Raw genomic sequence first — 14188 nt, 5'->3', positions numbered from 1 at the left:
GAGTAAAGATGAAAATACAAACACAGAGATGAAATAGATTTAGCAAAGTGAGGCCAGACTAACTGAACAGACCGAGGATGGGAAAGGTTACTTTGCGGTCAGCACAAAAACCTACAAAAAGACCACGCAGAGGGCACAAAAAAGACCCTCCGCACCGACTCACGGTGCGGAGGCGCTCCCTCTGCGTCCCAGAGCTTCCAGCAAGCAAGACAACAATAAAAATAGTAAGCTGGACAGAAAAATAGCAAACCAAAGAAATACAAGCTGGAACTTAGCTTCTGCTGGGAAGACAGGTCACAAGAACGATCCAGGAGAGAACTAGACCAATACTGGAACATTGACAGGTGGCATGGAGCAAAGATCTAAGTGGAGTTAAATAGAGCAGCCAGCTAACGAATTAACCTCGTCACCTGAGGAAGGAAACTCAGAAACACCCACCAGAGGAAGTCCATGGACAGAACCAGCCGAAGTACCATTCATGACCACAGGAGAGAGCCCGACAACAGAATTCACAACAGCTCTCCAAACGCGAAATGGTGTCTGATCTCAATTTAAGCCAATTTTGCATTGTACGGCGCTCCTTCTCTTACGAGCTCTGCCATGCGCCCAAACAGTGGTTTACCCCCACATATGGAGTATTAGCGTATTCAGTAGAAATTGCACAACAAATTTTGTGGTTCATTTTCTCTTTTTACACTTGTGAAAATAAAAAAAAATTGATTCTGAAGTAAAATGTTTGTATAAAAAAGTTAAATGTTATTTTTTTCCTTCCACATTGCTTCAGTTCCTGTGAAGCATGTGAATGGTTAATACACTTCTTGAATGTGGTTTTGAGCACCTTGAGGGGTGTAGTTTTTAGAATGGTGTCATTTTTGAGTATTTTCTGTCATGTATACCAGAGGTGTCAAACTGCATTCCTCGAGGGCCGCAAACAGGTCATGTTTTCAGGATTTCCTTGTATTGCACAAGGTGCTGGAATGCAGTTTGACACCTCTGATGTATAAAATTGTGCTGATGTAAAGTAGACATGTGAGAAATGTTACTTATTAACTATTTTGTGTGACATATCTCTGATTTAAGGGCATAAAAATTTGAAAATGGCAAAAATTTTTAAATGTTCACCATATTTCTGTTTTTTTTCCATAAATAAACGCAAGTATTATCAAAGAAATATTACCACTAACATGAAGTATAATATGTCACGAAAAAACAGTCTCAGAATCGGCAGGATCCATTAAAGCATTCTAGGAGTTATAACCTCATAAAGTGACAGTGGTCAGAATTGTAAAAATTGGCCTGATCATTAAGCTGCAAATTGGCTCCGTCACTAAGGGGTTAAAAGATAGCTGCCTCATAGAGCTTGTTGTGAAAGACAATATACCATTATCATTATTTGCACGACCAGCTTTTACAGCTCTAAATGGAGAACTGGCCCGCAAACTTGATGTTTCTCTAGAAAAAGAAAGTATTTGAAAATTAGTGATTGAAGAAGCCCTTAACCAAAAGGAGGATCTTAGGTCTGTTTCACATTTGCAGCTGTGTCCGCAGAGTTTCTGACGCATACATCCGCATGCGTCTTGATTTCATATCTTTAACATTGTGGACGCGGGTGCATGCATTCTGCGTTTGCTTACGCATGCATCTTTTCGCGGTGTGCGGCGGGCGCGGCTAACGCACCATGTTGCATTTTTTGAGGCGGCAAATTTGCGTCAAATATGCGCAGGCATGCGTATTCGGATAAGTGCGTTAAAAACCCCACATTACTGTCTATGGGAACGCATGCGTAAGCATGTCTTTGCGTACACATGCGTTCCATGTGCTTGCGTACTTCGGACTGCGCATGTCCCGGAACTGATTAGACATGCCCATTGAGACATGCTCTCCTGGAAATATCAAACGCATAAAAAGAGCAAACCCATGCAAAAAACGCATGCAAATGTAGCTTTTTTTTTTCAGTCATGCGTAAGCTGATGCAGGTAAAAAATGCTGCGTTAGCATGCGTTTGCGGTTGCGGACAAGACGCTGCAGACTCAACTGCAAATGTGAAACTAGCCTTAAAAAGACACTTTATATTTCTTAAAATGGATGCCTGCACACATCACAGAATGGACTATTTTGCTATCAACTTTTAGTTTGTTTGTGACAACAAGAAAATTGTTAACAAGCCACTGGCAGTAAAAGATACTAAAACTCATCACACCAGCCAGTTTCTCTAGACCTTAGAGGAAAAAGTTCTGCAAGAATATGAACTAAAAAAAAGAACACTTTCTTGCAATTGTAACTGACAATGCTTCAAACATAAGTACAATTAAACTCATGAATGAGAATAATGAAGGTGAACAGCAGCTACAGGAAAACTTCAGATTTAGTGTGTTTCATATGGAAGGCCACAGTCCTGTAACTGAGTAACAAACAGATATTACTGCAGAAAAACAGTGCAGTGATACATTATAATTAGATGATTTGGTTGAAGCTGCTTCAAAGCTTTCTTATTTTCATAATGTGGATTGTTCTAAGTTGATTCTGCTACAAATTAACTTGTAAAATCAAAAGTACATGTACAAAGAGTGAAAACCACACTGACACTCTTAGAATCAGAACATAACTCTTATTACATTATTCTTTCAGTCTTTATATAGGTTATTAGTATCCATGCATTGTAACAATATAATTGGCTTAGCTTATCTCTAAATATGTGCTAGCATTAGCATATATACGTCTAATTGACTAAAGGTACCTTCACACATAACGATATTGTTAACGATATCGTTGCTATTTGTGACGTAGCAACGATATCGTTAATGAAATCGTTATGTGTGACAGCGACCAACGATCAGGCCCCTGCTGGGAGATCGTTGGTCGCTGAATAAAGTCCAGAACTTTATTTCGTCGCTGGACTCCTGCTGACATCGCTGGATCGGCGTGTGTGACACCGATCCAGCGATGTCTTCACTGGTAACCAGGGTAAACATCGGGTAACTAAGCGCAGGGCCGCGCTTAGTAACCCGATGTTTACCCTGGTTACCATCCTAAAAGTAAAAAAAAAACAAACACTAGATACTTACCTACCGCTGTCTGTCCTCCAGCGCTGTGCTCTGCTCTCCTCCTGTACTGTCTGTGAGCCGGAAAGCAGAGCGGTGACGTCACCGCTCTGCTTTCCGGCTCACAGACAGTACAGGAGGAGAGCAGAGAAGCAGAGCGCAGCGCTGGAGGACAGACAGCGGTAGGGAAGTATCTAGTGTTTGTTTTTTTTTACTTTTAGCATGGTAACCAGGGTAAACATCGGGTTACTAAGCGCGGCCCTGCGCTTAGTTACCCGATGTTTACCCTGGTTACCGGCATCGTTGGTCGCTGGAGAGCGGTCTGTGTGACAGCTCTCCAGCGACCAAACAGCGACGCTGCAGCGATCCGGATCGTTGTCGGTATCGCTGCAGCGTCGTTTAATGTGAAGGGGCCTTAAGTTAACACTATTGACACCTAGCTTGAGGTCAAGGTGTGGGACCTCCTTATCTGATCATAGACTCCATATTGATAGGAAATGGAAGCATGTAAAAAGAAACTACGATGGAGTCAGGATAGATACATTTAAATCTTGCTCTCACATTCATATTCATCACATGCACTGTGTTGTGCACTTACTGCAGCTGATAATAAGAGATAGTCTGCAAGAGGGACATGCTGGAACTTTGATTGTCAAAGTGAAGAAACTGGTTATTGCTGCCAGAACCTCTATGATTGATTCCATCTTGAAGAGACAAGGTGGAAAAGGGGCAATTGTGGGTCAAGCCACTGGGTGGGGCAGCACCTATTTAATGATTGAGCGATTGCTTGAGCTGAAACCCTTTGTTGTAGACATGAGCAACCCTCAGGTAACACTACATGAAGGTCAATGGACACAGGCGGCTCAACTGAAGGAATTGTTTCATCATCCATTTACTGTGACTAAAAAATGAGAAGCTGAGGATTTAACTCCTGGCATTTTCATAAAGGAGTGGAACAACTTGCTGTTTTGCTTGTCCCAAAGAGGAGGTTTACTCGCAGATGGCATTGCTGCTTCAATGAAATGGTATTTAATAGCAGTTTTGCCTTTAACGAGTGGCACAGGAGATTTTCTTTTACCCAATAACATGACTCAACATTCTATAGCCAGTGTCAAAAAGCTCATATATCCAACACAGTAATAGGTGCACACACTGCTCCGTACACGTCGTAAACACACAGCTCTTCTCTATACATGTCACACACACACCTCGTACTCAAACGCCTCCACTCCGTACATACACAGCACCTCTCTATACACATCATACAAACACAGCTCCTCTCTGTACACATCGAACACACACCTCATACACATACGGCTCTGCTCCGTACACCTAGTAAACACACAGCTCCACTCCGTACACCTCATACACACGGCTCCGCTCCGTACACCTCATACACACGGCTCCGCTCCGTACACCTCATACACACGGCTCCGCTCCGTACACCTCGTACACACACCGCTCTGCTCCGTACACCTCGTACACACACGGATCCGCTACGTACACCTCGTACACACACCGCTCTGCTCCGTACACCTCGTACACACGGCTCCTCTCAGTACACCTCGTACACACACGGCTCCGCTCCGTACACCTCGTACACACACCGCTCTGCTCCGTACACCTCGTACACACGGCTCCGCTCAGTACACCTCGTACACACACGGCTCTGCTCCGTACACCTCGTACACACACGGCTCCGCTCTGTACACCTCATACACACATGGCTCTGCTCCGTACACCTCTTACACACACGGCTCCGCTCCGTACACCTAGTAAACACACAGCTCCACTCCGTACACCTCATACACACGGCTCCGCTCCGTACATCTCGTACACACACGGCTCCGCTCCGTACACCTCGTACACACACCGCTCTGCTCCGTACACCTCGTACACACGGCTCCGCTCAGTACACCTCGTACACACACGGCTCTGCTCCGTACACCTCGTACACACATGGCTCCGCTCAGTACACCTCGTACACACACGGCTCTGCTCCGTACACCTCGTACACACTCGGCTCCGCTCCGTACACCTCGTACACACATGGCTCCGCTCAGTACACCTCGTACACACACGGCTCCGCTCCGTACACCTCGTACAGACAGCTCCGCTCCGTACACCTCATACACACATGGCTCCGCTCCGTACACCTCGTACACACACGGCTCTGCTCCGTACACCTCGTACAGACAGCTCCGCTCCGTACACCTCATACACACATGGCTCCGCTCCGTACACCTCGTACACACACGGCTCTGCTCCGTACACACACGGCTCCACTCCATACACCTCGTACACGCACGGCTCCGCTCCATACACCTCATACACACATGGCTCTGCTCCGTACACCTCGTATACACACGGCTCTGCTCCGTACACCTCGTACAGACAGCTCCGCTCCGTACACCTCGTACACACACGGCTCCTCTCCGTACACCTCGTACACACACGGCTCCTCTCCGTACACCTCGTACACACACGGCTCCTCTCCGTACACCTCGTACACACACGGCTCTGCTACATCCACCCTGTAAACCCCTCCTGACCCCACACAGAAACTTCCCCTCATCCAGCACCATGACAACCAGCACAGCAGAGTCCTGCATACACTGAGGCCCCTGATCATGTGACCCCTGACTCCTCCCCTCCTGTGACCTCATCACAGGTCCTGTGCGCACAGAACAGCCATATATGTGGTGTGCGGCTCTGCAGGTGGAGGTAGGTGCTGGAGATTCCCCATTACTGGGCGGAGGCAGGGGGCATTAACCTCCTCAGTGCTGCGGTCCCATTCCAGGAGACAGAACGTGTTCCCGTCTGTGTCGCTATATCATGGCCTCTGTCTGTATTGGATTACATTGGGTCACTTCCCTCCTGACGGCGCTCGCTGCTCTGTTAGGGCACATGCCCATGATCCAGCTCACCTGCACTGCATTCAATATTACAAGAACAGTGGATGCAATTCATAGAAATCCCATTCCCACTGTGCTTCTATTTACCGCGGCGTACACTCACCAGCGCAGGTTTATGAGCCGCAGCATGTCACTTTCAGTTGCGGAGACGATATTCAGAAATTTCCACAATAGAATATATTGGGTGCGGAAAATCCACATCGTTCAGTGAACACATGCAGATTTACCTGCGTAATTAGAACGCGGAGCTTTGAACACAGCGAAAATACGCTGCTACCAAAGCGAAACTACTTCCTGATCATAGGCACATAGCCTTACTGGTTTTTATTAAATATTTAAAGCCCCACTCTAGTAAGTTTTTCTTTTTTCACAGTCCACATGATGTTATTAATGTAAGTTCCCTGCCCCTAGTAAAATACTTACCAGCCGCCGTCTTCTTCTTTTCTCGGCGCCACTAGGTTCTGTTCTGCAGGTTGTGACTGACTGGATCACTCCAATGCTTGTTGGGCGGACCGGAGGTCACTACTCAATATAAAGCTATGAGGGCGAGAACAAGGCCAGAACGAGGCTCTCATTCACGTACACTGAAGGCTTGTGACCATTACCTCTGATTTCCGGTCACTCATAAACTGAAGGCAGGACGGGACCATGACTGGATGTAGTGAACATGTGACGCCGGTAACAGCTCCGGAGATTTCTTACATGGGATCTTTATGATTTTACATCGTCATCTTCTCCCCATTCAGGTCCCTACAATATCGGATCCTCTCAGCGGAGATCTTCTATATAAGAGAATTCTTCTGAGTGACCCTACAAGGATGGATAGGGACAGGGACAAGATGGCGGAGAGGATATTACACCTCACCCTAGAGATCCTCTTCCGGCTTACTGGAGAGGTGAGAGATTCTGATGACGTCACATTACATCATTCTTATCTATGGGAATAACAGATGGACAGAACTGGAGAGGTGAGGACTCTGGAAATGTCTGTAATGAGGTTTATTAATGTGTCTCTCCATAACCAGGATTATACAGTAGTGAAGAAGACCTCTAGTGAGCGCTGTCAGGACCCTGTGTCTGAGGGATGGGGAAGACCCCTGAGCCCAATCACGGGGCCTCCACCTCACCCCCTGATACATGAGGACATCAGTGACCTGAAGATCCTAGAACTCATCTACAAGATGATTGAGCTGCTGACTGGAGAGGTGACACTGCTGGGAATGCTGCGACATTATATAGTAACGCTATGGAGGGATCGGGGGATGACGGTATCATTGTATGTGTCAGGTTCCTATAAGGTGTCAGGATGTCACCATCTATTTCTCCATGGAGGAGTGGGAGTATTTAGAAGAACACAAAGATCTGTACAAGGACGTCATGATGGAGGTTTCCCAGCCCCTCACTTCACCAGGTAATAGGACTAAATACACACGGCCTATAATTATCTGTATGAAAAGAATGAATTCAGTCCCTGTATGTGTTTCCTCCAGTTCTATCCAGTAACAGCCCAACACCAGAGAGATGTCCCCGTCCTATTTCTCCACAAGACAGTCTGCCCAATATCGGTACTACAGAGACATATATGAGGGGTGATGAGTGGTTTAATGAAGAGATTTCTGCATATGACTACCCAGGTAAGTGACCACTAAATGCAGAGAAGTAACAGATTCTACTCGGTTACTGGCTGCTACAAATATGTGTTGACCTTTTTTTTATACACTTAGGCTGAGATCAATGATTACCGTATATACTCGAGTATAAGCCGAGATTTTCAGCCCACTATTTTGGGCTGAAAGTCCCCCTCTCGGCTTATACTCGAGTCATACCCAGGGGTCGGCAGGGGAGGGGGAGCGGGGGCTGTGTAATTATACTTACCTACTCCCGGCGCGGTCCCTGCACGTCCCTGCTTTTTCCAGCGCTGCAGTTTCTTCCTGTACTGAGCAGTCACATGGTACCGCTCATTACAGTAATGAATATGCAGCTCCACCTCTCATAGGGGTGGAGCCGCATATTCATTACTGTAATGAGCGGTAACTGTGACCGCTCAATACAGGAAGAAAATGCGGCGCCGGGGAACAGACCTGCAGCGACGGCGCCAGAAGCAGGTAAGTATGATGGGGGCAGTGTGCGATACTCACCTGCTCCTCGTGCCACCGGCGGCGCCGCTGTGTCTTCTGCGTCCTCTTCAGTGACGCTCAGGTCAGAGGGCGCGGTGACGCGATTAGTGCGCGCCGCCCTCTTCCTGAACGTCGGTGCAGAGGATGGGAAGACACAGCGGCGGTCAGCGGTGGAACGGTAAAGGTGAGTATGTCATTTTTTTATCGCAGCAACAGCTTTTGGGCCAAATATCTGTATGGAGCATGTTATGTGGCCATGTGCAGCATTATATGGGGGCAAATGTCTGTATGGGGCATCTTATCCGGCCATGTGCAGCATTATATGGGGGCAAATGTCTGTATGGGGCATCTTATCCGGCCATGTACAGCATTATATGGGGGCAAATATCTGTATGGGGCATATTATGTGGCCATGTGCAGCATTATATGGGGCAGTTATCTGTATGGAGCATCTTATGGGGCCATAATCCACATTTGTGGAACATTATACGGGGCAAATGTCTGTATGGAGCATCTTATGGGGTCATAATCCAACATTTGTGCAGCATTATATGGGGCATATTTTAATATGGAGCATCTTATGGGGCCTGTTGTGAATTCTGTTGTCGGGCTCCCTCCTGTGGTCATGAATGGTACTTCGGCTGGTTCTGTCCATGGACTTCCTCTGGTGGGTGTTTCTGAGTTTCCTTCCTCAGGTGACGAGGTTAATTCGTTAGCTGGCTGCTCTATTTAACTCCACTTAAATCTTTGCTCCATGCCACCTGTCAATGTTCCAGTATTGGTCTAGTTCTCTCCTCGATCGTTCTTGTGACCTGTCTTCCCAGCAGAAGCTAAGTTCCAGCTTGTATTTCTTTGGTTTGCTATTTTTCTGTCCAGCTCGCTATTTTTATTGTTGTCTTGCTTGCTGGAAGCTCTGGGACGCAGAGGGAGCGCCTCCGCACCGTGAGTCGGTGCGGAGGGTCTTTTTTGCGCCCTCTGCGTGGTCTTTTTGTAGGTTTTTGTGCTGACCGCAAGGTAACCTTTCCTATCCTCGGTCTGTTCAGTAAGTCGGGCCTCACTTTGCTAAATCTATTTCATTTCTGTGTTTGTATTTTCATCTTTACTCACAGTCATTATATGTGGGGGGCTGCCTTTTCCTTTGGGGAATTTCTCTGAGGCAAGGTAGGCTTTATTTTTCTATCTTCAGGGCTAGCTAGTTCCTTACGCTGTGCCGAGTTGCATAGGGAGCGTTAGGCGCAATCCACGGCTATTTCTAGTGTGTTTGATAGGATTAGGGATTGCGGTCAGCAGAGTTCCCACGTCCCAGAGCTCGTCCTTTATTATCAGAAACTATCAGGTCATTCCGTGTGCTCTTAACCACCAGGTCCATTATTGTCCTGACCACCAGGTCATAACAGTACAGGTGGCCCAAAGTACTAATGCATCTCAATAGAGGGATAAGAGAAGTTCTGAGACCATTTTTTTTTCTTTGCAGTGTGTTTTGTCTCTCTCTTCCCCTTTACCTCTGGGTGGTTCAGGACACTGGTGTAAACATGGACATTCAAGGTCTGTCCTCTTGGATGGATAATCTCACTACAAGGGTACAAAACATTCAAGATTTTGTGGTTCAGAATCCGATGTCAGAGCCTAGGATTCCAATTCCTGATTTGTTTTTTGGTGATAGATCTAAGTTCTTGAATTTCAAAAATAATTGTAAATTGTTTCTTGCCTTGAAACCTCGCTCCTCAGGTGACCCTGTTCAACAAGTAAAGATCATTACTTCTTTGTTGCGTGGTGACCCTCAAGACTGGGCATTTTCCCTTGCGCCAGGAGATCCGGCATTGCGTGATGTTGATGCGTTTTTCCTGGCGCTTGGATTGCTTTATGACGAACCTAATTCAGTGGATCAGGCAGAGAAAATCTTGCTGGCTGTGTGTCAGGGTCAGGATGAAGCGGAGATATATTGTCAGAAGTTTAGAAAGTGGTCTATGCTCACTCAGTGGAATGAATGTGCCCTGGCATCAATCTTCAGAAAGGGTCTCTCTGAAGCCCTTAAGGATGTCATGGTGGGGTTTCCCATGCCTGCTGGTCTGAATGAGTCTATGTCCTTGGCCATTCAGATCGATCGACGCTTGCGTGAGCGTAAAGCTGTGCACCATTTGGCGGTACTATCTGAGCATGGGCCTGAGCCTATGCAATGTGATAGGACTTTGACCAGAGCTGAACGGCAAGAACACAGATGTCGGAATGGGCTATGTTTTTACTGTGGTGATTCCACTCATGCTATCTCCGATTGTCCTAAGCGCACTAAGCGGTTCGCTAGGTCTGCCACCATTGGTACGGTACAGTCTAAATTTCTATTGTCTGTTACTCTGATTTGCTCTTTGTCATCCTATTCTGTTATGGCATTTGTGGATTCAGGCGCTGCCCTGAATTTGATGGACTTGGAGTATGCTAGGCGCTGTGGTTTTTTCTTGGAGCCCTTGCAGTATCCTATTCCATTGAGAGGAATTGATGCTACGCCTTTGGCCAAGAATAAGCCTCAGTACTGGACCCAATTGACCATGTGCATGGCTCCTGCACATCAGGAGGATATCCGCTTTCTGGTGTTGCATAATCTGCATGATGTGGTCGTTTTGGGGTTGTCATGGCTACAGGTTCATAATCCAGTATTGGACTGGAAATCTATGTCTGTGTCCAGCTGGGGTTGCCAGGGGGTACATGGTGATGTTCCATTTTTGTCTATTTCGTCTTCCACTCCTTCTGAAGTTCCAGAGTTTTTGTCGGATTATCGGGATGTATTTGATGAGCCCAAAGCCAGTGCCCTACCTCCTCATAGGGATTGCGATTGTGCAATTAATTTGATTCCTGGTAGTAAGTTTCCTAAGGGCCGATTGTTCAATTTATCTGTGCCAGAACACGCCGCTATGCGGAGATATATAAAGGAATCCTTGGAGAAAGGCCATATTCGCCCGTCGTCATCACCGTTAGGAGCAGGGTTCTTTTTTGTGGCCAAGAAGGATGGTTCTTTGAGACCTTGTATTGATTACCGCCTTCTTAATAAAATTACAGTCAAATTTCAGTATCCTTTGCCGTTGCTGTCTGATTTGTTTGCTCGTATTAAAGGGGCTAGTTGGTTCACCAAGATAGATCTTCGAGGGGCGTATAATCTTGTGCTTAGTAAACAAGGCGATGAATGGAAAACAGCATTTAATACGCCCGAGGGCCATTTTGAGTACCTGGTTATGCCATTCGGGCTTTCCAATGCTCCATCAGTATTTCAGTCCTTTATGCATGACATCTTCCGAGAGTACCTGGATAAATTCCTGATTGTGTATTTGGATGATATTTTGGTCTTTTCGGATGATTGGGAGTCTCATGTGAAGCAGGTCAGAATGGTGTTCCAGGTCCTTCGTGCGAATTCCTTGTTTGTGAAGGGGTCAAAGTGTCTCTTTGGAGTTCAGAAGGTTTCATTTTTGGGGTTCATTTTTTCCCCTTCTACTATCGAGATGGACCCTGTTAAAGTTCAGGCCATTTACGATTGGACTCAGCCGACATCTGTGAAGAGCCTGCAAAAGTTCCTGGGCTTTGCTAATTTTTATCGGCGCTTCATCGCTAATTTTTCTACTGTTGCTAAACCTTTGACTGATTTGACCAAGAAGGGTGCTGATGTGGTCAATTGGTCTTCTGCAGCTGTAGAGGCTTTTCAGGAGTTGAAGCATCGTTTTTCTTCTGCCACTGTGTTGTGCCAGCCAGATGTTTCGCTTCCGTTTCAGGTTGAGGTTGATGCTTCTGAGATTGGAGCAGGGGCTGTTTTGTCGCAAAGAAGTTCTGATGGCTCGGTGATGAAGCCATGTGCTTTCTTTTCTAGAAAGTTTTCGCCTGCTGAGCGTAACTATGATGTTGGTAATCGTGAGTTGTTGGCCTTGAAGTGGGCATTCGAGGAGTGGCGTCATTGGCTGGAAGGAGCCAAGCATCGCGTGGTGGTCTTGACAGATCACAAGAATTTGACTTATCTTGAGTCTGCCAAACGGTTGAATCCGAGACAGGCTCGATGGTCGTTATTTTTCTCCCGTTTTGATTTTGTGGTTTCGTACCTTCCGGGCTCTAAGAATGTGAAGGCTGATGCCCTGTCAAGGAGTTTTGTGCCTGACTCTCCGGGTGTTCCTGAGCCGGTGGGTATTCTCAAAGAGGGGGTAATTTTGTCTGCCATCTCCCCTGATTTGCGGCGGGTGCTGCAAAAATTTCAGGCTGATAGACCTGACCGTTGCCCAGCGGAGAAACTGTTTGTCCCTGATAGATGGACTAGTAGAGTTATCTCTGAGATTCATTGTTCAGTGTTGGCTGGGCATCCTGGAATCTTTGGTACCAGAGATTTGGTGGCTAGATCCTTCTGGTGGCTGTCTTTGTCACGGGATGTGCGTTCTTTTGTGCAGTCCTGTGGGACTTGTGCTCGGGCTAAGCCCTGCTGTTCTCGTGCCAGTGGGTTGCTTTTGCCCTTGCCGGTCCCGAAGAGGCCCTGGACGCATATTTCTATGGATTTTATTTCGGATCTCCCCATCTCTCAAAAGATGTTGGTCATTTGGGTGGTTTGTGATCGCTTTTCTAAGATGGTCCATTTGGTACCTTTGTCTAAATTGCCTTCCTCCTCTGATTTGGTGCCATTATTTTTCCAGCATGTGGTTCGTTTACATGGTATCCCGGAGAACATTGTTTCTGACAGAGGTTCCCAGTTTGTTTCGAGGTTTTGGCGATCCTTTTGTGCTAGGATGGGCATTGATTTGTCTTTCTCCTCGGCTTTCCATCCTCAGACAAATGGCCAAACCGAACGAACTAATCAAACTTTGGAAACATATCTGAGATGCTTTGTTTCTGCTGATCAGGATGATTGGGTGTCCTTTTTGCCGTTGGCTGAGTTCGCCCTTAATAATCGGGCCAGCTCGGCTACTTTGGTTTCGCTGTTTTTCTGCAATTCTGGTTTCCATCCTCGTTTCTATTCAGGGCAGGTTGAGTCTTCGGACTGTCCTGGTGTAGATACTGTGGTGGATAGGTTGCAGCAGATTTGGACTCATGTGGTGGACAATTTGACATTGTCCCAGGAGAAGGCTCAACGTTTCGCTAACCGCCGGCGCTGTGTGGGTCCCCGACTTCGTGTTGGGGATTTGGTTTGGTTGTCGTCTCGTTATGTTCCCATGAAGGTTTCCTCTCCTAAGTTTTAAGCCTCGTTTCATTGGTCCGTATAAGATTTCTGAGGTTATCAATCCTGTGTCATTTCGTTTGGCCCTTCCTGCTTCTTTTGCCATCCATAATGTGTTCCATAGGTCGTTATTGCGGAGATATGTGGCGCCTGTGGTTCCATCCGTTGATCCTCCTGCCCCGGTGTTGGTTGAGGGGGAGTTGGAGTATGTGGTGGAGAAGATTTTAGATTCTCGTGTTTCGAGATGGAAACTCCAGTACCTGGTCAAGTGGAAGGGTTATGGTCAGGAAGATAATTCCTGGGTTTTTGCCTCTGATGTTCATGCTGCCGATCTGGTTCGTGCCTTTCATTTGGCTCATCCTGGTCGGCCTGGGGGCTCTGGTGAGGGTTCGGTGACCCCTCCTCAAGGGGGGGGTACTGTTGTGAATTCTGTTGTCGGGCTCCCTCCTGTGGTCATGAATGGTACTTCGGCTGGTTCTGTCCATGGACTTCCTCTGGTGGGTGTTTCTGAGTTTCCTTCCTCAGGTGATGAGGTTAATTCGTTAGCTGGCTGCTCTATTTAACTCCACTTAGATCTTTGCTCCATGCCACCTGTCAATGTTCCAGTATTGGTCTAGTTCTCTCCTGGATCGTTCTTGTGACCTGTCGTTCCAGCTTGTATTTCTTTGGTTTGCTATTTTTCTGTCCAGCTCGTTATTTTTATTGTTGTCTTGCTTGCTGGAAGCTCTGGGACGCAGAGGGAGCGCCTCCGCACCGTGAGTCGGTGCGGAGGGTCTTTTTTGCGCCCTCTGCGTGGTCTTTTTGTAGGTTTTTGTGCTGACCGCAAAGTAACCTTTCCTATCCTCGGTCTGTTCAGTAAGTCGGGCCTCACTTTGCTAAATCTATTTCATTTCTGTGTTTGTATTTTCATCTTTACTCACAGTCATTATATGTGGGGGG

The 14188-nt window shown here is 46.8% G+C and overlaps 1 protein-coding gene across 1 annotated transcript in view; it reads left to right on the top strand.

Moving 5' to 3' along the window:
* Window positions 1–5723: 5723 nt before the first annotated feature.
* The window catches only part of LOC138664045 (zinc finger protein 773-like), a 47421-nt gene continuing 38956 nt past the window's right edge, over window positions 5724–14188 (top strand). The window contains exons 1-5 of the mRNA XM_069750459.1: window positions 5724–5765; window positions 6415–6852; window positions 6982–7161; window positions 7244–7367; window positions 7447–7590. Of these exons, the coding sequence (XP_069606560.1) occupies window positions 6670–6852; window positions 6982–7161; window positions 7244–7367; window positions 7447–7590 (631 nt within the window). The 5' untranslated portion in view covers window positions 5724–5765; window positions 6415–6669. The remainder of the gene's footprint in view (window positions 5766–6414; window positions 6853–6981; window positions 7162–7243; window positions 7368–7446; window positions 7591–14188) is intronic.

This window comes from Ranitomeya imitator, chromosome 2 (genome assembly GCF_032444005.1).
Source record: "Ranitomeya imitator isolate aRanImi1 chromosome 2, aRanImi1.pri, whole genome shotgun sequence".
In the NCBI taxonomy this organism is placed as follows: domain Eukaryota; kingdom Metazoa; phylum Chordata; class Amphibia; order Anura; family Dendrobatidae; genus Ranitomeya; species Ranitomeya imitator.
The sequence above is the reverse complement of the archived record's forward strand: the minus strand, read 5'-3'. Positions and strand labels throughout refer to the sequence as shown.